The 27,538-nt window shown below is 44.2% G+C and overlaps 1 protein-coding gene across 2 annotated transcripts in view; it reads left to right on the plus strand.

Moving 5' to 3' along the window:
- CYB5R4 (cytochrome b5 reductase 4) overlaps nt 1-27,538 on the plus strand; it is a 1,195,924-nt gene that overhangs the window by 531,235 nt on the left and 637,151 nt on the right. For both annotated transcript variants that reach the window (XM_078648153.1, XM_078648152.1), the window contains exon 7: nt 8,109-8,166. In XM_078648153.1, the coding sequence (XP_078504279.1) occupies nt 8,109-8,166 (58 nt within the window). The remainder of the gene's footprint in view (nt 1-8,108; nt 8,167-27,538) is intronic.

Raw genomic sequence — 27,538 nt, forward strand, 5'->3', positions numbered from 1 at the left:
ATTCCAGCCGTCTTCAGCCCGGCTTGCTTGAATCCAGTGGCAAAGTGAGCAAGGGACTCACGTCTGGGCTTACCCTGCCACACTTATGGCGGCCAAAAGCAGCACAAAAGGGGGTGGTGATGGACGGAGCATCTGAATCAATCAAACACTCACACCCAGTCAAAAATCTGGGTTTAATCCATCACCGTTCTTTAGCCCACTCTGCCACCCCAGTTCAGACATGCCTATATGCAAATCAGTCTGACCCTGTGCCTCATGGGAACAGTCCAGCCCGAACTGCCAAACCATGTCTCCTCGGGACCGGAAACAAGCTTCCGAGGACCGGTTTCTGGCATTCCAGCCGTCTTCAGCCCGGCTTGCTTGAATCCAGTGGCAAAGTGAGCAAGGGACTCACGTCTGAGCATACCCTGCCACACTTATGGCGGCCAAAAGCAGTACAAAAGGGGATGGTGATGGACGGGGCCTCTGAATCAATCAAACACTCACACCCAGTCAAAAATCTGGGTTTAATCCATCACCGTTCTTTAGCCCACTCTGCCACCCCAGTTCAGACATGCCTATATGCAAATCAGTCTGACCCTGTGCCTCATGGGAACAGTCCAGCCCGAACTGCCAAACCATGTCTCCTCGGGACCGGAAACAAGCTTCCGAGGACCGGTTTCTGGCATTCCAGCCGTCTTCAGCCCGGCTTGCTTGAATCCAGTGGCAAAGTGAGCAAGGGACTCACGTCTGAGCATACCCTGCCACACTTATGGCGGCCAAAAGCGGTACAAAAGGGGGTGGTGATGGACAGAGCATCTGAATCAATCAAACACTCACACCCAGTCAAAAGATCTGGGTTTAATCCATCACCGTTCTTTAACCCACTCTGCCACCCAATTTCAGTCATGGCTATATGCAAATCAGTCTGACCCTGTGCCTCATGGGAACAGTCTAGCCCGAACTGCCAAACCATGTCTTCCCTGGACCGGAAACAAGCTTCTGAGGACCGGTTTCTGGCATTCCAGCCGTCTTCAGCCCGGCTTGCTTGAATCCAGTGCCAAAGTGAGCAAGGGACTCACGTCTGAGCATACCCTGCCACACTTATGGCGGCCAAAAGCAGTACAAAAGGGGGTGGTGATGGACGGAGCATCTGAATCAATCAAACACTCAAACCCAGTCAAAAGATCTGGGTTTAATCCATCACCGTTCTTTAGCCCACTCTGCCACCCTTGGTGGCTGGCAATTTGAGACGAAGGTCAAAGTTCTGGGAGGTGGGAACTGGCCCTTTTTTAAGGAGCAACACAACCTTAGTATTGATGATGTCATATGGATTGCGTCATTGGTACAAGAATATTTAACCCAGACGATATGTCTCCTTTACTAGACCCTGTCAGTAAGTCAGGCTCTGCTCTGCCTCAGGATCCCCAACATCCGATTGAAATAAGTGAGGTCATCAACGCTAATAATAAGTTTACCTCAGGTAAAATTCCCAGGCACAAATAGGGTTCAATCAATCAATCAATCAATCAATCAGGTCATTTGTAGAGCGCACTACTCACCCGTAGGGTCTCAAGGCGCTGGGAGGGGGGGGGTGCCGCTACTGCTCGAACAGCCAGGTCTTGAGCTTCTTCCTGAAGGAGAGGTGGTCTTGGGTCAGGCGCAGATTGGTGGGAAGTGAGTTCCAGGTCTTGGCGGCCAGGTAGGAGAAGGACCTTCCTCCTGTTGTCTCTCTTCGGATGCGGGGGACGGCGGCGAGGGCGTGGTTGGTTGATCTGAGGAGGCGCTTGGGAGTGTAGAAGTTGATCCGGTTGTTGAGGTAGCTCGGGCCTTGGTCGTGTAGGGCTTTGTGCGCGTGGGTGAGGAGACGGAAGGTGATTCTCTTGTTGACCGGGAGCCAGTGCAGATCTCTCAGGTGTCCGGAGATGTGGCTGCGTCGGGGGATGTCGAGGATGAGTCTCGCCGAGGCGTTCTGGATCCGCTGGAGTCTCTTCTGGAGTTTGGCCGTGGTTCCGGCGTAGAGGGCGTTGCCGTAGTCCAGTCGGCTGGTGACGAGGGCTTGGGTGACCGTCTTCCTCGTCTCGGTGGGGATCCACCGGAAGATCTTACGTAGCATGCGCAGGATGTTGAAGCATGACGAGGAGACGGCGTTGACTTGTCTGGTCATGGAGAGGGAGGAGTCCAGGATGAAGCCCAGGTTGCGTGCGTGGTCCGTCGGTTTGGGCGCGGTGCCCAGGGCGGGGGGCCACCAGGAGTCGTCCCAGGCGGAGGGCGTGGAGCCCAGGATGAGGACCTCCGTCTTGTCTGAGTTCAGTTTCAGGCGGCTGGTCGTCATCCATTCGGCTACGTCTCTCATCCCTTCGTGCAGGTTGGCTCTGGCGGTGGCGGGGTCGTTGGTCAGGGAGAGGATCAGCTGGGTGTCGTCGGCGTAGGAGATTATGTTGAGGTTGTGTTGGCGTGCGATGGCCGCGAGGGGGCTCATGTAGACGTTGAAGAGGGTGGGGCTCAGTGAGGATCCTTGAGGGACGCCGCAGATGACTTTGGTGGCCTCTGACTTGTACGGTGGTAGGCGGACTCTTTGTGTTCTTCCGTCGAGGAAGGAGGTGATCCATTCCAGTGCCTTCTCCTGGATTCCGATGTTGCTGAGGCGCTGTACTAGGGTGCGGTGGCAGACAGTGTCGAAAGCCGCGGAGAGGTCCAGGAGGATGAGGGCCGCTGTTTCTCCGTTGTCCATCAGAGTTCGAAGGTCGTCGGTGGCGGCTATGAGGGCGGTCTCGGTGCTGTGGTTCGCTCGGAAGCCGGACTGTGAGGGGTCGAGGGATCCATTCGTCTCGAGGAAGGCGGCCAGCTGTTTGTTGACGGTCTTCTCGATGACTTTGGCCGGGAACGGGAGGAGCGAGATTCCTGTGGATATTTTTAAAACCTAATCCCACACTATGGTCCCCACTACTCACAAATGTGTTTGGATCTATGGTGTTGAGACCCTTCCCGGAGTCCTGGAAAACTGCCATTGTCCCCATGTTTAAACAAGGCAATCATTCTCTGATGACTTGTTATCGGCCGAATATATCGATTAACTCTAGTGCTAAGATCCTAGGTCATATATTACTAGCCCATCTTGAGAATTTGGCTCTTGCAAACAACATCTTGTCAGAAGTCAAATTCGGATTCCGAACAGGTATTGGGGCTATTAAGCAATGTTTAAATCTCTATCTAATCAGGGGTAAGTATGTTAGGGCAATAAAGAGGCTCCTTACACCTTGCTTTTATAGAGTTATCAAGCTTCTTTGACCTCATGAACCGTTCCAAGCTGTGGCATCTAATGGGCAAAATGGGAGTGGAACCTGATCTCCTGACTCTTATTATGCGCCTGTACCTGGACCTTATGGTCGGGGCTCGTTACAGTCGCTCAGGCGAATCCTCTCCTCAAAAAAGATCAATGCAGGGGCGCATCCTGGCTCCTTTTCTTTTAAAAAACAACAATTGATGGACAGAATGCAAAACAATGTCATACATTCACCCCAGTAATGAGATCTGGGCCTAAATCCATCGTTTTTTGCTCACCATGCCATTCCAGTTTGAACCCAGCAAATGCAAATCAGTTTTTACCCTGTGCCCAATGGGAGCAGTCCAGCCTGAACTGCCAGGCCAGGTCCTCCTTGGACTGGAAACAAGCATCCTACGACCGGTTTCAGGATTTCACCCCTCTTCAGCCAGGATAGCTTGGCTCCAGTGGCATGGAGAGCATCCTTTTCTTTTCTTACCTTATCTTCTTAACCGCAGCGCGAATCCGCCGTGGTGCGGTGGTTTAATTAGGTGGGCGGGGCCGCGTCAGCCAACAGACGTGCGCAGCACTACGGAGGTAGTGCTCGCGACGGCCATTGGCCGACAGAAGCAGCGAAGGGGCTATATAAACAGTATTATTAATTATTTGGTTGAGAATAGCAAGGATGTACCACGTATCGGACAAAAATCTATTCCCATCTTACTAAATGCAGATGACGCAGCCTTGATTACGTGCACTGCTAATAGCCTTCAGGCCCCTTTAACCCGTTAAGTGCTGCCGTCGGCCAACGGCCGTCGCGAGCACTACCTTGGTAGTGCTGCGCACATCCATTGGCCGACGCGGCCCTGCCCGCGCAAGAGAACGCCCGCACCGTGGCGGAATTGCCGCCGCGGTAAGCGGGTTAAATTTGTTTTAAGTGTACATGGAGGATTTGGACCTTAAAGTACATTTTTCAAAGTCACATATTATGACATGTGATAGCCCAAGTACGTAGTCAAAGTCTTTATTACGGGGGATTCAATATTGTCAAAAGTAAAAGATTTTAACTATCTTGGGATTCTTTTTAACCAGTCATTAAGTTGGACTCCGCTCTTAAAACTTAGATGGCAGATTTGTAATAGAAATATTGAGGCCAATTTTAGATTTGCATGTAAGTTAAAAAATAAACCAATTTCAGAAATGCTGAATCTTTTTAAGAGTAAGTGCATCTCAATGGGTGTTTATGGTGCTGGCCTCTGGGGATGCAATAAAGCGGAAATATTACCACGTGCAGCAAGTCATAATTTGTTTTGACTGTTGTCAGCCCCAGAATGCATAGCTACTTTCTCTGCCATGAGGAACTTGGAATGCCATATTTGGAAGATCTGATTGACTTAGCCCCCCTCTTACTGTGGGTAAATCTATGGTCATCCCCAGAGACTGCTCTGACAAGAATTTGTATTTCTAACTGCCTGTTATTTGATGGGGTGGATCAAATTCAATGGTTTAAATATCTGAGGGATACTTTTGATAGCTTGGCCCTTTCAGATTTATACAGATGTCCACATTCAATTGTCTCTAATCATAAATCGTGTGTTAAAGAATTGTATTCGGAGCATTTAGAGCTGTCTAAGGTTCAGCGTACAATTGTAAACAATACCTATGGTTCGACAACTTGTAGCATAGAGCCAAACCTGGCACCGATCACAAATCCGACATATTGCCATCGGCTATGCACTTTGCACTTTTAATTTACCCCCCATTATTGGGGGATGAAATCAGATTCTACCTTCGTATGGGTGGTCAACCTCTCGATTCAAATCATTAACCATTTAACTTTGTTTGGCTCGTTATATCAAGAGCCCAGGCTTACTATTTGGTGCAGCTATTGCAAAAGGCTAAGGTGAGACTTCACAAGGAAGGGCTAATTTTTTTCAGTCCTTAGGATCCCCCAAGACTTGCTTTTCATTACTTAATTTTATAAAAGCAGCTTTTCGCATTAGGAGGAGATACGAGTTATAATTAAGATTGAGTTCATTTTTTACGCCCTGGTAATATCTTTATTGAACTTTCGTCTTTTGCTCGAAATCAAATTTAAATATTTGACTTTTCCTGTCCTGAATTACATTATCTGTTATGGGCTATAAATTGGAATTGGAATAAGACACGGTTGTACAATTATTTGAACAGTGCTTGTGTTTTTTAGATAGGGTTTCTCTTTCTTACTGAATTTGCATAATATTTCATTTGGATTTTTAGCTGATGTTTTATTATTGTTCTTTTGCTTTTTTGGCTTTTTGAGGAATAACGTTTATTTTGACTGATTGACTGCCATTGTGAAGTCCAGATCTAAAGCGGCACACCAAAGACAAACATTAATTCCCATTAAAGTGTTATCAGTCATTAAGAAAACCTTTGAAAATATGCATGTCTGGAACTTAACCATTATCTTCATTGCCATCCAACCAAATACGAAGTGTGGTGTCATCAGCATCTGTCCTTAATCCAATTAAAAAGGGCTTAGGCGACGTACTGATCTCAGACTTGATTTGATGTCTTTATTCTGGATTCAAGCAGTTCTATAACTTCCTATTTGACTGCTTTGGGTTGTGTGTTTGGCTGAAGCAGAAACATGCTGTATTGTATCCTAAATGAAGTGTGGCAGGACTCGGACAAGGGAGGTTTTGAGGAGGGTATTGTAAGCAATCAAAGCATTTTCTATTTATTACATCAAAGTCACAAACCTCAAGCAGATAATTCTAGGTCCTGATGGATCGTCTATATTCCCTTTTGGCCTTTATATATTTTAAATCACTTTTTCTTGTGAGATAGTCAAAAGTCTCAAAAACAACGTGTTTTCTTGATACAGATATGCAAAGTTCTTTTTAGAGCTTCAATATCACGCGAATGCAATTCTAAAAAATCTAGGGCCATATTATCAAGAAAGGACAATACATTATCGCCGCTTTTATCGGCAGGAAACTGCCGCTAAAGAGGCGATAATGGGCTTGATAATATGCCCTTGTGAATTCCCATTGAAGCCCAGGTTACACCAGAAACTGGGCTTCTATAGGAATTCCCAAGGGCATATTATCAAGCCCATTATCGCTGCTTTAGCGGCAGTTTCCTGCCGATAAAAGCGGCGATAATGTATCGGCCTTTCTTGATAATATGGCCCCTAGTTCTATGCAAATCCATTTGAGCTTTGGATCTGACAGCTCTTTATTGAGCACTTCTACAATTACGGCGAATGAAAAAAGAGGTACGGATGGAATATGAACCAAAGAGATTCTTCTTCTGTCATTAATCAGTTAAAACAAATGAATGGTTTGAGAATTTCGGTACGTTTGTGTGTATGTCGCTGTGTGCCTCGAAAGACTCAGACCATGAATTGATTAGTGCTTCACTATTGGCGGATTCTATCCCAGGCTGAAGGGCTCTTCTACCCACATGGCTAAGCTGCTCAAAAGCAACCCGAATCTCTATGAAAAATAAATATGTGCAATTTAGAATCTCCATCCATGTCTCCCAAGCTCCTTGAGACCAACCAAGCGAAGAAAACAAATCAATTTGCTCTGTTTTTTAAAAGTGCTGTGCCTTGCTTTAGTTATTTTTCAGGTTTTGCTTACTTCTTGATTCTTTTTTAAAGGAGAGAGCAGTTAATGAGGCAAGCAGAGAAAGTCATAATGTCGGAGAATTAGATTTTTAGGCACAGAAAGAGAAAGAAATATACTGCACAAGAGTGAAAAAGAGTAAATATCTGTGTACATTTTTTTTTATTTGGAATAATTGACAGGAGAGATTTATTGAACAAAAATGACAACCAGACTCATTAGATCATATCTTTTTTATAATCTTTCCTTGGCAAAGCAACTGTGGTAAGATTTAATGGGCTTCCGATACCTGAGCGCCCAACGCAATTGAGCACGTGTGGTCAGATCTTATTGAGAAGATGCATATGCTGAAGACTGTACATTTTAGAAAAACATTTCAAAGCAAAAGCCACATTGATTTTGAAAAGTTACATTACAAGCAAACTAAATAAACTTGGATATAAATTATAAGTATTTTGGACAGTACTTTGTGTGGCAATATTTCTCATGCTTTAGAAGAACGCCAACATTTTATGCATATGCACTCATCCATGTTTCCACATTTTGATATTAAGAAACAGTTTAAGTAATTTTCATGTCAATGGATCAGCAGTGCACTGCAGCAGTGAACGCAAACGCAAAGAAGACGATCTAGTGCTGGAAGTATGGAAATCAAACTGCCTACATTTTACCCACAAATTAACTGTGCATCTGCAGTGATTACAATACAGGAAATAAAGCAATGGAGGCAGAGGAAGAGGTGCAAGCAAAGAAGGGATGGTCTGGGGGTTGAGCAATGAACAGGTCTTTGTATAATGCAAGAAACAATGCAAATAACGCTGACATTTTCTAAATTTAGTGAAATTTACCAAGGCATACCATTCCAATGCAATGCAGATCAAGCAGTGTTATTTGTATACGTTGATAGAAGGCCACCTCATTGATGCAGCTTGAGTTATTGGCCTACATGTAGAGACTGAGTGAGGATCACATTTTGCCACACATTGTCACTCAGACATGCATGGCACATCCTGGAATGGTAAGAAGAATCCTTATGTGCTTGCACTGTAATCTTGATTTTGTTGTGACCGCTCTTCACTGATTAGTCTGCTAGTGGTTTGAGAAATTGCTAATCAAAAAAACTGTAATTGAATGTATTTCTCTATGTAAGTAACACTGCTAATGTTTACATGGAGCATCATGTGCATTACAGAAAATGCAACATCAGGCTTTTCGTTGACAAGCTATATTCCTTATACTCCTTATTGCAGATACGATTGGTTCCAAACGGAAAATGCTGTCACAGTTGCCGTATACACAAAACAGAAGGTAATGTTTTAATAAAAAAATGTATAACCCCAAGTAAAAAATACAAGTTTTTCTATATTTGTAAAACAATTTGAAGTACTACAGTAAAAAAGTCACAAGTGAATGTTGCACTTTTTTTTAGAGCTCGGATATGGACAGATCCAGCAATCTGTTGGTAAACAGTCAGTCCTCCTTTATCCAATATGAAATTAGAGAGGACCATGTATCTTCTTTTTGGTCATGTTTTGATTACTTTTTCATCTATCTCAGTTACTACTCCTGATTTGATGTCTTAAATTGGCCAAAACCAGCCTGGCAAACTGCTCGGCCGCACCCCCAAATCCCCCAGGGGCCGGCCGAGCACTTTGCCAGGGCCTGTTTTGGTTCCCAGTCCGTCCCTGCTCCCTATCGTCTCACGAGGAAGCGTTTCTGCCTCCCATGTTTTAATTTGATGACATGTATGCTTAAATGGCTACTGTGGGGCGTTGCGTTGCAGTGTATGGGAGAATAAAAATAATCAGGCACCCCCAACAGCTGCTTGCCCCTGTCCCCAGCAAACGTGTGCGTCTAAACACCAGTCACTGTGGTATTAACAGATGGCCATCTTACAATGGTTTCAAAGCCATTCTATGATGCCCACTCATCCGTCTGCATACACGCACTTTAATAATGTATCTTAAACTAAAAGAAAAAATGTGCACATGCATATGCAGTGGACATCTAGAATGTGTTTTTCTTTTTGCTTAAGAAAAATGATTCCCAGATGGCTGTCATGCAGGCACATGCACGCATGATGGGCATCTTTGAGTTTTCTTTTTTAAGACACGAAAACCATTCAGAGAAGGATTCTATGAATATATTGAAGTCACTTCAAAATAATTTTTCTCTGGCTTTATAAAAATTAGGCACTCAGTGGATAAAAAGAATTTAACTAAAATACTTTTCCCAACTAAAGTTTCTGCCTTGAAGTGTTGTTTGATTTGTAAGCAGTTTTATATGTGAACATACATTGATATGTTTTTTAGGTCGAGCGTGAGCCAACACGCATGCACTGCTCTGCGAGACTTCTTGTATGCGCTCAACTAACGAGTAGCGAACAGAAGCCCCGCCCACTCTCCGCCCCTGTTTTTCATTGGCTTTCATTGGTAATTGTCTGTTCTAAATGCTGGCTTCTGATTGGTCAATCCACTTGTTAGTCCCTCCTCAGTACCACCTCCTCTTCATTTGTCACCTCTCATGGCGACTGGCCACTTTACTTCGTTTGTTACACGGTAAGTGATGTTTTTTGACTGTGAGCACTATTTTTTTAAAGGAGGTTCTCCTCCTCAGGCAGAACAATCCCCCCTCCTGTTGTGTGTGCATTCTTCTCCCTGCCTGCCCTTCCTTCCAGTGTCTTCAAAATACGCCCACCCGCCCTCCCGTTTTCCATGCCCTCCCTCTCGTCCGTGATGCCTACCATTTACAATGCAATAGGTCTTGCCTAAATGTGAGACCTATTGCATTGTAAATGCTTGTTTCTTTTCTCTGCCCCATGAGCTTTTTGATACCTTCTATAGAACATTGAGCCCCCCCTATTCTCCTTCAAGAGGGGTCGCAACATTAAAGACCACCTGGTTAGGGCACATAAAGCATCACACATTGCCAATACTGTACGCTCAAGTTTTGGTCTCCCTCCTAGTTACAGGGCACTATAAATGCGGGAACTGTGTTGCATGTTCACTCACAAAAACCACTAAAGAATTTGTTTACGGCACCACTGTTCACAAACTGGATTTCTTTTCTAACTGTAATTCAGTCAACTTAATCTATTGTATTCGATGTCCGTGTAACCTCCTCTATATTGGACAGACTACGCAGAAAATAAAAGCAAGCATAAGCCAACATAGAAGCAGAATTCGCTGCCAGAATATCACTGCGCCACTGGTGGAGCACTTTATTGAAAAAGGACATTCTGAACAAGATCTGCGCTGGCAAGTTATTGATATGCTACACCCAAGCCCAAGAGGCGGCGATCCTCAAGCAACCCTCAACAGGCTGGAGTGTAATTGGATGTTTAAATGCCGTTCAATTGAATATGGACTCAATACCCGAAGGCGCACCTCAGGCAAGCCCGTCTGCGCCCGTCCGCGACCGACCGGGGCTAGGGGCCACCCCTCCTGCCCACATTTTTGGATACTCTTCTAATAAGCTGAAACTGTGTAAAGGTATCTCTTTAATTAATGAGAAGACCAAACGCATCTTAGAACAAGCAGAAATGTTCAGTCATACATGACTTTCCTGAAATAATCTTTGACCTCCCCCCTTTCACGAACTCAGCCCAGCCCTTTCTCCCCCCCCCCCCACGGGACAAAATCTACTGAATTGAAGTTTGCTATTTAAACACTCGTACTTTGGTGAAACATCAAGTTGAAATTGCCCTACTTCTACAACTTCAAAAGCCTGACTTACTTCTTTTAACTGAAACCTGGTTGACCAACGATTGTGCCCCGGACATATTAGCAGCTGTCCCGGATGGCTATTACATCCTTCAGGCAAATCGATCTTCAGGGAAAGTGGGAGGCGGGGTTGCTGCTATTATTCGCAAGGAACACCAGTTTACCTCTTTAGAGATCACTGGTTTACCCTCAACTGACTTTTTAATTTTAAAATTGGACTCTCCCCATTCATCTTTTATCTGTGCTCTTTTTTATAGACCTCCCAGCAACCTGCACTTTTTCCTCAGACACTGGGGGAGATGATATCCCACCTTGTCATTAATCATGCCAGGATTCTTACAATCGGGGACTTCAACTATTGGCCTAGCGATAATCGGGAGAGTCCTAGCTCAAGGGAATTTGTTGAGCTTCTGTCAGGGATGGATAGTATTTCTCATGTGAAAGAAGCCACTCACATAAAGGGGCACATCTTAGACCAACTTTGGACACTAAATGTGAACATCTCCACCCCTCTAATAGTTCCGTGTGCCTGGTCGGACCACTATTTGATTACTTTTACTCTTCAATGTATCCTCTCTCCAAAACTCCAACTAACTGAGAACCAAATGTCTAGAAATTGGAAACGAGCAGACATGGCCCATTTTCGCTCAATCTTAGTGAGCACGTCCCCCTCCACTCTAGAAAATTCCAAGACTCAGGCTGAGAGTATCTACTCATGGCTGGAGTTTGCCAGCAACTGTGTTGCTCCCCTCAAAAAGACTAAGATCATGAGGCCGCACAATGCTCAACAGTGGTTCTCGGATGATTTAAAAGTAAAGAAACTTGAACTTAGACAAGCTGAGCGCCGATGGCGTCATCATTATCTCCCAGAAAAAAAAGTGTCTTACTTAGCCTTGATGGGTGAATATAAAAAATTGATTACACTAACCAAGGCTAATTACTTCTCACAAAAACTTGTTAATGCATCAGACAAATCTAAAGAGATTTTTTCTATAGTCGACCAACTCTCAAAGCCAGATAGTCATTTCAAAACCAGCTCCCTCACAAATGTTATGTGACAATCTTAATTAATACTTTCTAGAGAAAATAGCTACTATCAAGGCCAGTATCTCTTCTGTGGCCTGTATTACGCAGGATTCTAATATTGAACTGAGTCGACATTGTCTTGCCCAAATCCCCCTGATCTCAGAGGAAACTTTCTTGACTTTACTAAATAAAGTCAGCTCAGGCTCCCTCTTGGATTGCTGTCCTCCCTACATTCTCCGAGAAGCTTTTACTACATGTCCCGACTCCCCCACGCGCATTTTTGAATAATTCACTTGAGCTTCCCATTGTCCCGGACGCCTTGAAAAGGGCAGAAATCATTTCTATCTTAAAAAAAACGGGTGCTGACTCTGCGGCTCCTTGTAATTATCGCCCTATCTCTTTGTTGCCCTAACTGGGAAAAGTTTTAGAGGTGCATGTAGCTAATTGCCTTAGCTCCTTTGTCGAACATTTTCAAATTCTGGATCCTCATCAAGCAGGTTTTCGACCCGCTCACTCAACTGAGTCGGTCATTCTTTCTGTGATGGACGAGCTCAGAGGAGGGGCAGACACAGGTATTTCTCAGGCCCTGATTCTTTTGGATCTCTCCGCAGCATTTGACACGGTCGATCATAGTATTCTGGTCGACCGTGTCAGGAACGCTGGAATTCAGGGCCTAGCCTTAAAGTCGCTGTCTTCCTTTTTGAGCAACCGATCCCAAGCGGTGCGCCTTGCCAACTTCTCCAGTCATAGAGACATTACCTGTGAGGTTCCCCAGGGCTCCTCTCTTTCCCCGCTCCTCTTCAACCTCTATCTTCTCCCCTTAATTCATTCATTGAGGAAAAGGAATGTCAGAATTTTTAACTACGCAGATGACCTTCAACTGGTGTTTAACATCAATTCTTCTGTTTCGTCCAAGTCCATGTTCAAGACACGATGGTCTTCATTAGTGACTGGAGATCAGTAGATTTCTGAGCAGGGAAGCTATGATCTTGGTCACTCTAGCCCTAGTGATCTCTCGACTGGATTATGCCAATTCATTGTACGCCGGCATCCCAGCTTACCAACTGAAGCGCCTCCAGCTGGTTCAGAACCAGGCGGCAAAGCTGATCTTTCATCAGCCTGAATGGCATCATGTCAGCCCACTAATGAAAAGCCTTTACTGTGCTTTTAAGATGGGTTGCACCATCTTTAAAGCATTACATGGTAATGGCCCAGCCTTCATCTCGGCTCGCTCACGTCGCTACATCCCAACCCGAGACCTTAGATCCTCCCACCTGAATTTATTGGAAGTTCCATCTGCTAAACAGAAGAAGTATGGTGGACAATAGTTCGCAGTTTTAGGACCACAATTTTGGAATTCTCTGTAAGGTCTCTCACTTCCTTGGCTCAGTTCAGGAAACAGTTAAAGAACTGGTTATTTTTTCAAGCATATTCTGATTAATTGCCTTCTCTGTCCACTGCCTTGACCTTTATCCCAGCGCCATGAAACCGTTGGTGGACGTGCGCTTAGTAAGTATTTTTTAACATAACAATACCCTCGAGGAAAGGAACCTGATACTGTAATGTTAAATGTTTCCATTTGATTGTACATGATGCCGGTTTACAGTTAAGCACAAGTTAGCTGTTTTTGAACTCCTTGTTTCAATTGTTCTTATTTCCGCTGTGTTCCTTCTCTCATTCCGGTTTTATTCTGCGACTTCTATTCGCCCTAATTGCTGCTGCTCTTACTGACTCATATTGAGCCTTCTTCACTCCCTGGCATTCCCCACTGGACATGCCTCATCCAATATGGCCGCCATCCCTAGACGCCACTGTCACGACCTGCAGTGCACTGTCACGACCTGCAGTGCACTGTCACACACACACGCCTTCCCCCTTATCTAATAGAATTGTCGGCGCATTCACCAGCCCGCCGACTCACCCACGCCGGTCGTCTCCAGCACGATTAGCTGTGTGCTGCTTGTAACGGAGGTAACGGGGATCCACTCCCTGCTAATTTTTCCCACAAGTAAGTGGTCCCCTACCCCCATACAGGCTCTCGCTCCACCTCGCGGCCACCTATTCGGCCACCGCTCTGACCTATCCACTTCTTCCCTCTTTCCACAGTTGGACCCCACGGGTATTCTGTTCCACCCTGATTGACTCAACGGAATCAATCTACAGTACGAACACGGCTGGATGTGTGGACCGCTCACCTATCTGTACCACGTAAGCTCTTGCGAGCCCTCTCACCCACGTATTCCTTAGTTGCCTAGTCCACACTAACCGTTTTCTCCCTTGTAGATTCTCCGGAACTACATATTCAACGACCCAGTGATGATCCCCGCATATAGCATTACGCTGCCAGGTATTCTCAGGCACCCCCAGACCCATAGGCGTCCTTTCACTCGCACTAGTTGCGTTTTTTTCCCAATTAATAGAACTTCTGCTCCTCATGGCTCACTGGCTATAGAGTCTTCATTTTCTGTTGTCGTGCGGTAACTAGCCACCACACGCTAAGGCATGCCGGCATTAAGTGCGTTATGTCCCTCTTATCTACTCTATTGTACACGTTAAGGCATGCTGGCATTACCTGTGTTTTGTGCCTGGTATCTACTCTATTGCACCTTTTCCTTCTCTTAAATGACAAGCTACGTATGTCTCTGTACCGTGAATCGTTTAATTTACCTGTACATTTAAATGCTGTGCTTGCATCCTGCTGTTATGTTTCCGATCTCTCTAACTATTAGCATACTAAGCCGTTCCTACAGTTAATGTTCACGTGCTTTTCCTGTTACCCTTTCCTTATCTTAACTGACAAGCAAATTATCTACCTGCACATATACATCCTGTACTTGCATTCTATTGGATTAAGGTTTAAATTACCCATGTTTGTGTCCCCGGGACCAATGGCTTTTCTTCTCATATAGATCCTACCAGCTCTCACGTTTTTTCATCCTGATGATGCTCTCTAATTAAGGAGATCGATACGCCGTCGACTTTCACAACCTATACACTTTTAACATAACTTAAAACTTTCGGAGTTTTGTACAGTGTTGTCAATGCGATGTAAATTTTAAGTCACCAGCACCTATCACTTCACACACTTTCACCTTTTGTGTGAGCACCAGGGCCAGCTCCTAAAACGTGGATAATACTCTTTTATGATGTTAATAAATGTGATGTCATTCGTACAACCTTATGTCCCTTCATACATTGTTTTTCCAGGCTGCTGGGGCTCCCCTTTCACTACTAAAACCTAGACTAAGGCTACACTTTAAATAATAGTAGCCATGGCTACCCGAGGACCTTAGTGGCCTCCCCAGACCAATGTCTTTTCAACTACTTACTCCCTGAGTAAATTCCCTCTGACACACCTGGAGCAGTCAACAAACTCTAACAGCACTAGTGCTGGAATCATTTCCCCATCAGCTATACTGGAGTAAAAGGGGGAGTGAACTTGCATGCAGGGTGACTTTGCAGGGAAACGCTACTCACCCCGCTGGTGTTTTTCATCCCCCATCGGGCACGCAGGCCACAGGAAGCTGGCACCTGTGGTGCTGCGCACGTTGCGTTCACTCTACTTTCCTGAGGAGCGTGTCCTTCAAGGTGGCAGCTGCCACGTCCTCTGTGTGAGGGACTCTCCCTGGCCAGATCTGCATGTGCTAACAACTGGAATAGACCAGACTTTGTGTGGGCTTGTTGACACAGTGGGCTTCCCCAGCAATGGAGTCCCTTCGCGCTTGAAGGCTGCTCGGAGTGGGTAGAGTGTGTGTGGTGGGGGAGTAGGCATGTCTTCTGCTCCCGAAGAGAGCATCTCCTTTGTTGCTGTACTTCCCTTTCCCACAATGGCACTGCAACTCAGTGTTCTTTTTAGGTACTACAGATCGTGGATGTGATTTTCTCCAGTGATTTGCACACTTTCAAGAATACGGAGGATAAATACTTAAAATTGAGGTGAAGCAGCTACAACGCGAACACTGTTGGATCATCTTCGGTGATTCGCACACTGTGCCATTGCTGTCAGAGTACCCCAGGTGAATGTGACAAGATTGTGTGAGGTGTCATCTTTCATGAGTAAAGTCCATCAGTGATTCGCACACTGGTAGCAAGTCAACGTCAAGCTATGGTTTCACAGGTCTAGGGGATTGTAGATACTTTAGAGTGGACAAATATGCAAAGTGTCACCACACCCCTTCTTTCTATCGTGCCCAGGAGAACCACCTTTGAGGTGGAGCAAATGGAAAAATGTATTCCAAATTTATGCAGTAGTCTGTGGGCCTAATCTAGGACTTGAAAGGAAGACAGTGTTATTACTCCATTGCTCAGGGAAGGAAATACAGGAACCCCAGAATCCAAATACTGCAGCTACCCATCATGGAATGACAGAAGTCGTTAGGTGTTTTAGGCATAATATTTAGGCACTGCACTCTACATAAGAAAGCGTATTGGGATCCTTGCAGGCAACAACACCTGGGACACCCTGCATTTTCCTGTTCTCCAGTTTTCAGAAAATCCCAGGGTTGATAGGGTTACTTGGATGTTATCCAACTGAGTGTCCACTCCAAACACTGGAACTGTTTCACTTGGCAAGTGAGCAGATATTGCTTTGTTGTGTGAAGTATTGACTTATGGGCCATTGTCATGGGCATAAACTCCGATTCTTCCTAACCCTCAGAATAGAAATACTGTCTCATATCTGGAGTGTGCGACAATGGCACGATTTGGAGGAATGTTATGTATGGGACTTGCACCCACAAATGCACCAGTGGACATATGATTAGGTCCGGCTTGAATAAGAAGGCATATGATACACCATTGCAGGGCAAGTACAAATGTGGGTAGTGCCACTCCTTAATGTGCAGTGCTCCTCCTATAACCATTTGTTTATTTAGGGCTGCGTAGGTCCCAAGACACTGATTCAATCAAAAATACAGCAAAAAGACACTCACACAGTGTGAGAGTTCAAAATGTTTTAAAAGTACTTTAGTCAACTTTTAGAAATATATATCTGTGTATAAAGTGCGTAAGTCCCAGATAAAATATACCCTGCAGAAAGATGCTGATCGCCTGAAGAGTGTTTTCATATCAGAATTACATTTTTGTTGATAACAAAATGCAACAGTTACTGACACAGACTAGGCAATGAAGCAGTCCGATTGACAGGAAAGGGGTTGTCAATCCTTTGGTCTCATTATATCAAACTCTGCAGGGGACCACAAATAAGCATTTCTCATTGATTGGAAGGTCTGTTTCAGGGCAAGCTCATACTAGCCAGAATCAGACTGAAAATACTGTACTAAAGGGTTGATTCAGTGGGCAATTTTCACAAAATTCATACTGTACTGTGACATTCATTACCAGTGTCCTATCAGTACTCCAAGGGGTGTTGCCAACAGTAACTTTTCTGATCCTATATGCTGGTGCAGCAGTGGCTTGTACTTTAGGGTGGACGAGGCACTCCCCCATCCTTTTGGCCAGAAAAAGAGTGTCCGTCAGGCTGAGCAAAGGTCAGGATTACAGACACTTTAGGTTTAGGTTAGGCAGCTAGTAGCTCTACCTGCCTTTTTGTACAGGCGCCTGGCTGCCTGAGCGGAAGTTTGCCAGACTGAAGATGTCACAGCGCTGTGTACTCCTCGCTCTCAAAGAACTGCCAAATCTATGCCTTTTCTTCCTCCTGCTTCCACACGCCTGCCTGCTTCACAAGATCTTCAAGTGAATCCCCACCGATACCAAGAAGACAGTCACCCATGTGCTCATCAGCAGCAGACTTGACTACGGCAATGCAATCTACGCAGGCACCACACAGAAACTTCAAAAGAAACTGCCATACTCATCCTGAACATCCCACATCGCAACCACATAACTGGCCACCTGAGAGACCTACACTTGCTACCTATCAATAAAAGAATCACCTTCAAGCTCCTCATGCATGCCTACATAGCCCTCCACAACACCGTACTTGTATACCTCAACCACCATCTCTCCTTCAACACTCCCACCAGACATCTTCGCTCTGCCCAACTGGCCGTGGCCATCATCTCAAGAAACCACAAGACCATGACTTGGGGAAGATCCTTCTCCAACCTCGCTATGAAGACCTGGACCTCCCTCCCTCTGCACCTCAGGCAATCACCATAGCTGCTGATATTCAGGAAGTACCTGAAGACCTGGCTCTTCAACTAAACCGCAGACACCCCCCCAATAAGCGCCTTGAGACCTTCACAGGTGAGTAGACACGCTTTATAAGATCACTGATTCATTGAACTCTTCAGCCTGGCAAAGTGCCTTGAATTCCTCCCCCTCATGACGAGGGGGAGAATCGCTTCCACCTCTGTGATGAGGTATGGACTGCCGCCTCCCCTCATTCATTAATCTAAGAGATGACGCAGAATGAGGAGATTGTAGCCTAGAGGAGGTGCATCACGTGAGAGGAATTGGACCTCTAGGATATCAGAAAATACAGCGTGGGATAGAATTAGAAATCAGGAGAGCTATGTGAGGAACATGAAAGAGTTGATGGGGCTTAAATATGGTGGAAACAGGAAGTAAGTGGCAAGTGAACACTTACTGTTAGTGCATAGGTAGTGAATCTGAAAGCTATCAGATTAACTTCATAAGCTTGAACCATAAACTTGGGTATTTTTGTGATTTTGTTATCTTCTCATTTTAAAATTAATAGTTTGTAATTATTTAATTTTGTTAGTAAAAGTTTTCTATTGCATTTTATTTATTTTCAATTAGAGTTTTGTAATAGCATTTTCATTTAGGCCACTTTTTGTTTTGTCTGTGCTTCCTCTGTTATGTTATGTTATGCAATTTATAAGCACATGGCTGTCCCACCAAATGGACGTCCCAGCGCTAAAGACCAGGGAGAGAGTAGAAATTAGATAAACTACTGAAATAACCATGGACCATATTATCAAGGAAGCTGCGGTAGTTTATCGCCGCTTTACCGGCAGGAAACTGCCGATAAAGCGGCACTAATGGGCTTGATAATATGCGATTCGAATTTCAATCGAAGCCCAGGTTAGATGTTCACACATCTAACCTGGGCTTCGATTGAAATTCGAATCGCATATTATCAAGCCCATTATCGCCACTTTATCGGCAGTTTCCTGCCGGTAAAGCGGCGATAAACTACCGCAGCTTCCTTGATAATATGGCCCCATGTCTTCACTGCCTTTCTGAACACCAAGAGATTGGGAATGTTCCTGATTCTGTTCTCTTTATTTATGCACTCTGCACTTCACGCACAATGTTGAGAAGTGACAGTGCTGCTTTTGCAAGGTAATTGCAAGGTCAGCTGTCTAGCCACTATCTCCTTTTATGCAGTCCGGTTGACGTTTATATTATCTGACAGCTGTGCCTTCTTGGTAATTACCTACCTGCACGCTGAGATATTTTCCATTTTTACTTTCCATTATTAAAACCTACTTTGTTTGGCAACTGTCTGTCTCTGTTGAGCAGCAGCTTGCTAATTCCTGCTCATACACTTTTGTTCTGTTGCTCACCTTGCTACACTTTTCTGAGTGGCAGCGGTTAGCTATTGTTCTGTGTTTTAGTGATTTTATCTGCCCATTTTTTTAAGATTACTCATTATAACGATTTGTTATTGTTTCCAATGTATTTGCTTGCATGGCTATTCAATCCCCTTAGCAGTATATACCCCTCGCTCCACTCCTCGATTATTCTTTAGGCACTCCATATTTTAATCACCGTCTTGAGAAGTTCTATTGTTGGTTTTCAAGGTCAGCGGTCTAGCTACTATCCAATTATGTGCCGACTGCTGAAGCTAATAGAAATATGACTGTAGCTTGTCCTTGAAGTGGGCTCTCCAGTGGTGCATGGACTTCAATTCAGTGACATGCCAAGGGTAGCAGAAGTGATATCACGCGCCCTTTGACCTTGACTTTCACTCACACATGCCTGCCTGACATACACCCACATTCAGATATACACATACTCTCACCCACACGCACGCACACAACATGAATACAAAATAATTTATTTTACCTACCTCAGCTGCCAGGAAGATCATATTCCAGCTAATTGTACTCCTTTTGTTTACACAAATTGTGAATAATTGAACATTATTCACTATAAGAGTAATGAAAAAATGACAGAAAACAAGGAGAGGGGAGCCCCAACTGGTTCCATAAAGCTGCCACTGGGCCCAGGGAGCTGATTTTGCCACTTCTGAGGCCAGGGGTCGCAAAGGCTATGCCATTGTCACAAGGGTCAAGCCAGGGTTCGAAGCTGCGACCCCTGGTGACCCCTAAATGATGTCCATGCAGTTGTGTGAAAAAAGGCAAGCACCCCTGTACCTGTCTGCGTTCCTGTGCAACCAATGGCCAGCCATGCTACCCAAATTCTGCCACAGAATTTTCCACCACACACACTTGTTAAGTTACCTCAGATTTACTCTCTCCACCAATTGCTCACATTATGCGTATATAAAATTAGGTATGGGCCATAGATACCATATAGCTGATTTCTTTGAACAACATTTTTTGCACTTGTTATATGTGACAGAATCACAGCTCATGGTAAATCACAACCCTACAATTGACAAACTATTCTTTCATTCTGATCAAGCAAATGAATCCTGGGGTGGCATAGCGATTATTACTCGTGCTCACCTCTCAGTACCTACTGAGCCTTTCTCCACAGATCCTGCCTGGGACTATCTCGCTTTCTCCTGCCAAGCTTGCAGTTGCTGAACCTATTTCATTTCAATGAATTGCCTTCCCTGCACATCTGCAACCAAACGGCCGTAGCTCAGCTAAAACGTTGGCACAAGTACCATATGCTAGGAATTCATTATTCTCCAAGGATACCTAATCCTTTGGCTGGTAGATCCATCAGAGCCCACTTTGGAATTCAAAGAATGTAAAAGACTGTAATCGTTACTTGCTTAATTAATATTCAGTCCTTTCCTCTGGCCCCATCAAGATCCTATTGTTTTCTAGTTTTAGCTCTCTGTGTGGTTCACAAGCCAATCCCCCAATGTAATTAATTTCTCTGTTTTGCCTCTGTGGCTTTTAAATCTCTTACCCATGCAGTTTTTTCAAGAAATAAATACCCCAGAGATAAAATATCTTTATATTCCAATAAGCCTCTTAAAAATGCTGATTCTAAGTAAGAGGAGAAACTGAAACAGGAACAGCCCTTGCTATAGTGTAACAATATTTATGACTTTTATTTGTCCCACCACAAAAACATATATTGCCTTGTTTCAAAATATTTCTTAATTGTTCGCAGTAACCAGCTATTATGTAACTGGTAAATTTATTTATATAACTTTTTTGTAATCAAGCCGATTAAGGTATTTCGGACGCTTACCAACTGTGGTGGTCGATTGTTTTGTATTCTATGCATATTTATATTACCCTTCCTACCCGAGGAAGTGTTAACGCACTTGATACCAGGCAGCATGCTGCTCCAGAACATGAGTTAGTGGTAATACAGTGGTTTTTGGGAATTGGGATTAGTCTTTTTCTCTCACAAAACTCATTCCATGCATTTACTCGGAGTTATGTGTGATCAATAGGCTTTGGAGAGGGGTTTACAAGTTCGTGAAGATGGTTGGTGGCATTAATAGATGAGATAAAGGCGTTTAGGTATTATTAGGTTGCAGGCATGACTTTAGAAGATTGTTGTTTTTTAAAAATTTGGAATAAAATGAGGGCAATTTTCAGAAATGCAATAATAAAGATTAAGACAAACATGCCTGTAACTTAAAGTAGGCGGCGCTTGAAGAGAGGAAACATACGCAGGATGTAATGTAAGGAGAGGGTCTTTCGAAAGAAAGGGAAAGAGGAGATTTATTAAAGGTTTTAGGAACATAGAGGATGCTTTTTGAGATAATGATGGAAAACTGAAGAAAAGATTTTTTGCATGCAACATAGTTCTAAATTAAGTAGTTTGAAAGGCACTAGAGGAGGTAGCATTCCATTCACTGCTAGGCTTCCGCTAGACCACCGTTTCTGCAAGGACATGTAATCAGCTCTGGGGTTGGAATCCAAAAGTAATAGTTAAAAGCATATCTAGGGAACTATTGAGAGCTTTAGGCAGTGCTCGAAGGAAACAGTAACATCTTGATAATAGCAACATGAATGAAAATACAGGATAAATAAAGCAGACACTGAAAAGGAGATTCTGCAAATAATGGAGCAAATGTCTTTTCATGTTCACCTCAAAGTTTGGCTCAGTATTGTGAGGATATGGGGTGTATTATATGGTTTGGTTGTGCAACCTCACAGTGGATACACTTACCAATCCGTTTAGGACCCTTAATCTTTGTTTTTCAAACCCTTAGCTCAATCTAGGGTAGCTGTGGCACTGATCAGCAAGGCTAACAGAGAAACAAGTGTACATTTCAACAGCATCAAAACGATTGAAGAAGAAATCGACAGGACACTCAAGAAATCGGACACCAATTTATAAAAATATACTGTATTTTTGTAAGAATCTAGATACTAGAATGAAAGGTTTCGGAGATATAGATTTTACAAGGAATAATAAATCAAAGCAATTTCACTTAACCGTGACCAAGCCCTGGCAAAGTCAACGAATTGGACACATAAACTTTTTCAAGGAAAACTTAGCAAGTGTCTCTGCGGTTGGTTAGAAGTACTCTGGGCGACCAGCTACAGCAGGGAGCCAGTCAAGGGGACCCGCATAGCCTTCGATAACAGTTACCTTCACAGAATAAGCAGTCCTTCAGCAGTGCCAATGGGCTACCAGGTTCCCTCCCAACTGGTGACCACTTCCTGTAGAGTATCACATCTGGCTATCCCAAGATGCACCATTTTGCCCACCCTTATGATCTCGGAGTGTTTCGATCTCTTAAGCCCACCCCTGGGGATGTATGTCGTTACAACGCATGCTTTTTCCATGCATGCCTTTACAACGCAGGTTTTACAACGCAAGTCGTTACAACGACTTGCGTTGGGGGCGCTGGATAGTGAATAGTTTAATTTACTATTCCAACTCCAGTCCCCGTGGATAGTAGGGAAGGTTTTGGATAGTAAATTAAACTATTCCCTATCCTACAGCGCCCTCCAGCACAAGTCGTTGTAACGACTTGCATTGTAATTCCTGCGTTGTAAAGGTAATGCGTGGAAAAAGTTTCGTTGTAAAGGATGTTTACCACCCCTGGGGTGACGCTACCTCAGAGCTAAACGTCCCTGGGGAAACCAGTTTGGCAAGTGGCTCCCCCTCTCAACTTCAAGTGGTAGCCTGTCAACCTCAATGGGACAACCCTCCCCCAGACTGGGCTCAGAGAGTTTGGCATTCTGAGCTGTTGAGCATGGCCCTTGCCCTCCAATCAGGATGCCCCTTTGGGAGGATGTTCTGTCGCAGCAGCATTGGAGTATTCTCCACCCAAACCTGTCAACGCTCCGCCTTCATGCTTGGAGATTGAGCGGCGACAGTTGACAGCTTTCTATCTTCCACCTGAATTCTGTGAAATTATCTTGGCAGCCAATCCTCCCTACACCAAGACAGTATACGCCTGCCATTGGAGAATGTTTGTGGCATGATATACGGAATAACAGTTTCTGCTCATTTTTTCATGTTCTTCTGTTTATTCTTTCTTTTGCCCAGAAGTAGTCTACTTTAGCCACCTTAAACGGCTATCTTTATACGATCTCAGTATTTGTACGGTTGCCATATCAGCGATCCCTGTTCAAATCCCCTATTGTACATATTTGTTTTAAAGGTCTCAAACACATGTTCCCTGCTTCACCCTTCATCATGCCTCAATGGGACCTAAACTTAGTACTCACGATTATTAAGTGCGCTCCGTTCGAGCTACTACACAACTGTCCTATCAGGCTCCTTACAATCAAACCGCCCTTTCTGGTGGCCATAACATCTGTCCAGAGGATCAGTTAGCACCAGGCTTTGTCCTCTAAGTCTCCGTACCTCCACATCTTTCCAGACAAGCTGATCCTTGGCACTGGAGCTTCCTTCCTCAGACATCACTCCCTTTTATGCAGGCCAGTCCATCACCTTGCCTATTTATTTCACTCCGCCACATACATCTAAGGAAGAGGAGTGACTCCACAGAATGGACCAAAAAAGAGTGCTGTTGTTCTACCTTGACCGCACAAAAGAGTTCCGCGTGGAGGACTGACTCTAATTGGGCTATGTCGGTGCCAAAAATGGACGGCCATTCAAAAATGGGCAATTTCCAATGGATAGTGCTCTGCATTAATAACAGCTATGCTTTGGCCAAAAAGCAAAGGCTGCAATCACTGCGTTAGCTCACAGAATCCCATTCTTAAACATTTACTAGGCAGCAACGTAGGCTTCTCTGCACACATTCACAAAGCACTACCGCCTGGACAGTTAGGTTTGTCCGGACATGCACTTTGCCCGTTCAGTTCTGCAGGAGATTTTGGGGTGAAATTGTTTCACAAACCCACCTCTGGGGAGGTATTGCGTGGGTATCTATTCTAAGGTAAGGAATCTGTGGCTAGAAGTCTTTATCAGATGAAAAAGTTACTTACCTTCAGTAACACCTTATCTGGTAGAGACTCTATCTAGTGGCAGTTTCCTCACCGACGAACCCATACTCCCCGCTCTGCAAACAGATTTCTAGGGACAGGACTGTTCCTTTTGCAGGGCTCTAGTGTTACACACCAGTGGTCAGTGTTCATTGTGGCTCCATGCTCCTTGTGTGGAAAGTCGCAAAAAGAAACTGACGTCAACTCTCTGTGATTGCATCAATATAGGATCTGGCCATGTATCTTCCGGTGCATACGATGTGGATGACGCCACACAGAGATGAACAATGCCACCTACCAGCACGTAGGGCTATTGCTCACAAAAGATTTCTGGATCCAGTCTCACACCTGGGGATAATTCTAAGACGAAGAATCTGCGGCTAGATAGAGTCTCTACAAGAATAGGCGTTACTGAAGGTAAGTAACTTATTCACCATTTTTCATAATGCATATATAGCACGGATTGTAATTAATATATAAGGCATCTTTTGTTAGTAACATACTGTTGTCCGATGTCTTTGAAAACTTTTTTGGGGATATCTTTTTATTCGTATTTAACATATTACAAAATCAGAAGCACTTTTTCTATACTAGTTTCCATTTGATATGTTCGCATGACAGAATTTGCATCTACAATATACATTGTCAACGTAAGCCTTACATACCATCAGATATTTGCTGTGTACAATTATTTCCATTTCTTATAAACATGCTATAGTTTTGTCATTGGCATGTACCTTATAAACTTTGAGATCTCTCCCTTTCCCGGAACTTAGCACATGTGAATGGGGGTGGTGTACGTGAATGCGTACACATAATTTGGTTTCTAACATGCTACTATCTCAGAGATGTCTTTGAAAATGTATCAATTATTTCCCACACTAGTCAGATATTCCATTCTTTAAGGAATTAAAAACAGCCATATAATCTGATTTTAACCACTCCAGGTATGGCTATGGTTGGATATATTTATCTTCTAAAAAGTTATAATGAGAGAGAGGCCAATAAGCATCACAAATAACAGTGAGGACACGAGGTACCCCACAGAGTGCCTCTTTCAATCTTGGGTGAGATTACCAAAAAACAAAATATTGAACATTTACAGGATACACTTGAGTGTCATTGGATTCCTTCAAATACCCAAGTGCTGCACTGGCTGTTTTTGACCCCCAGCTGCCATTCTTCTGGGAAAAAAAGTGATGAATCAGAGCGTGAAACGATGTTCATCTTTGTTACCAACGCTGCCTCTGTGCCCATCTTTAGGCTGTTTTGACTGGCAGCTGCCATTGTTTGGGGAAAATAAGTGATCAATCAGAGGGAGAAAGTATGTCCATATTTGTTACCAACACTGCCTCTGTGTCTAAAGGAATGATCGCACAAAAGGCAGGAGGATTGAATTGCGAACAGACTCAAAGAACTAAGCAAAGCTTTTGCATTGCTGTGATCTGCATGTCAAGGGAAAAAGAATGGGACCCTCTGTTGTATCAGCCCAGAACTGGAGGCTAGGCTGTCTGTGTGCTCCTGTGAGGATCTCTGCTCGATTCATGGGGTGTTGCAGAGACTGAAGTCTTAATCTCTGCCTATCCTAACAACAAAGATGACATAGTAGAGAGAAGGTCGCTCATGACCATTTTGTGAACGAGAAAGAATTGAAGATCTCATATGCCTGCAGGAATGCAAGGGAAGAAGACAGGTGCACGAAAAACTGTGCAACTTTTCTCAGTCACTCTTCCACCTCTTGAGAACCATGTTTCCTTTTGTGCGTTGAACGTAATGTTACTAAATATGATTGTTCACATGAGGTCAACCCACTTGACCATGAAGGATTCACATTTGATTGAGTGCCCGGTAGCTAAGGTGCATGGCTAAGTTAAGTGCCCTAGTCACCAGGACACTTCACTCCAAGCGTTGACTCTCCGGGCACACCTTTCCAAACGACTCACAGTGAGAGGATTTCATAGACGAGTACACAAGTGCTGCGCCTGGCATCAGACCAGAAAGCCAGAACGAATAGCAAGATTTACTAAATGCCTCCACTGAACTTTGTATTTTCCTACAGACCAGACACCGCACTGGCAAGCATTGCCAATCAACCTGCCTAGATCCCCACTCATATTGAATATGTATGTAGAGTGCAACTACATACCTGCGAAAGCTAATTTGTTGTGCAACCAGGGGTATGCAGTTCCTAGGGGGAAGACAGGTCTTGCTTCGTGATGCCCTCACACACCCCGGAGGATGTCATGCTTCATCTTTTGGCTTTGCTCCTCGTCGGGCCGGCGCTGCTATGCCCGACGGGCTCACCATGAATGGGGCTCTTTGGTGGAGATCTTTTAGGTGGCATAGCTATTATATATCGAGAGCACTTAAAGGAGCAGGTGGAAGCCATATCAGTTTTACCAGCAGAGGCATTGCATTTGTGCATAAAATTAAATAACCTCACTTCCTTCTAGGGGCTTCTTATATATCGCCCACCTGGACCTAGGGCGGCTTTCTCCCAAGCCTTACTGACGCGTCTAGAGTCCTTTACTGACTCTCATTCCCGTACAATTCTGGGCAATTTTAGTTACCATTTAGAATTAATAAATAACCCAGAATCAGCTAGACTGCTGGACAATCTGGCGGCTTTTGGTCTACCCCAACTAGTAACTGAATCCACCCACCGGGCAGGCCATACTTTGGACGGCATCTTTTCTAACAACCCGGACATTAAGTTGATTGATACACTAACTCTCCCATGGAAGACCACAAGGCTATCCAGTTAGCATTAAAACTATGCAGCCTAATCATTGCACTCGAGCGAAGTCCGAGGTTGGAATAAAGTTCAAGACAATGAATTTGAGCTTGCATTAGGTCCTTTTCCTACCCCGCCATCGTCTAACAATAACGAAGCAGCCTCCCAGTTTAATGAATGGCTTCTGGCAGCTCCCAACCATGTTACCCCTGAGAAATTGGTGACAGTAAAAAGATCAAGGATATCCTCACCTTGGTATAGTCCTGATCTTAAATGCTTAAAAGTAAGCTGTTGGAGAGCAGAAAGTTCTTGGAGACAAGATTATAGCAATGAGAAGAAAGTAATCTATAATCAAGCCCTCCAACAATATAAAAATGCAATTATTGTGGCAAAGGAATTATACTTTACAACTAAGATTGAGGAGGCTGGAAATTCTACTAAAGAATTATTAAATCAGTCAAATTGTTGACGAAACCACAGCAGAATAATGCATTTAAGACAGACCAAGAAATGTGCAATAAATAGGCTCTCTATTTTCAGAGCAAGGTGCAAGTAATCTATAATGATCTTTTGAATATTCGGGGGACTCATGATGAGCAATGGCAATTTTTTGAAGGATGCTCGATCAATTCACTGCAGATTATCTTGTTTCCAGAAAATTTCTAATGACGAGGTGCAAAAACTTCTCCTCTCCATAAAATCTG

The sequence above is a fragment of the Lissotriton helveticus genome, chromosome 6, assembly GCF_964261635.1.
Source record: "Lissotriton helveticus chromosome 6, aLisHel1.1, whole genome shotgun sequence".
NCBI classification, from domain to species: domain Eukaryota; kingdom Metazoa; phylum Chordata; class Amphibia; order Caudata; family Salamandridae; genus Lissotriton; species Lissotriton helveticus.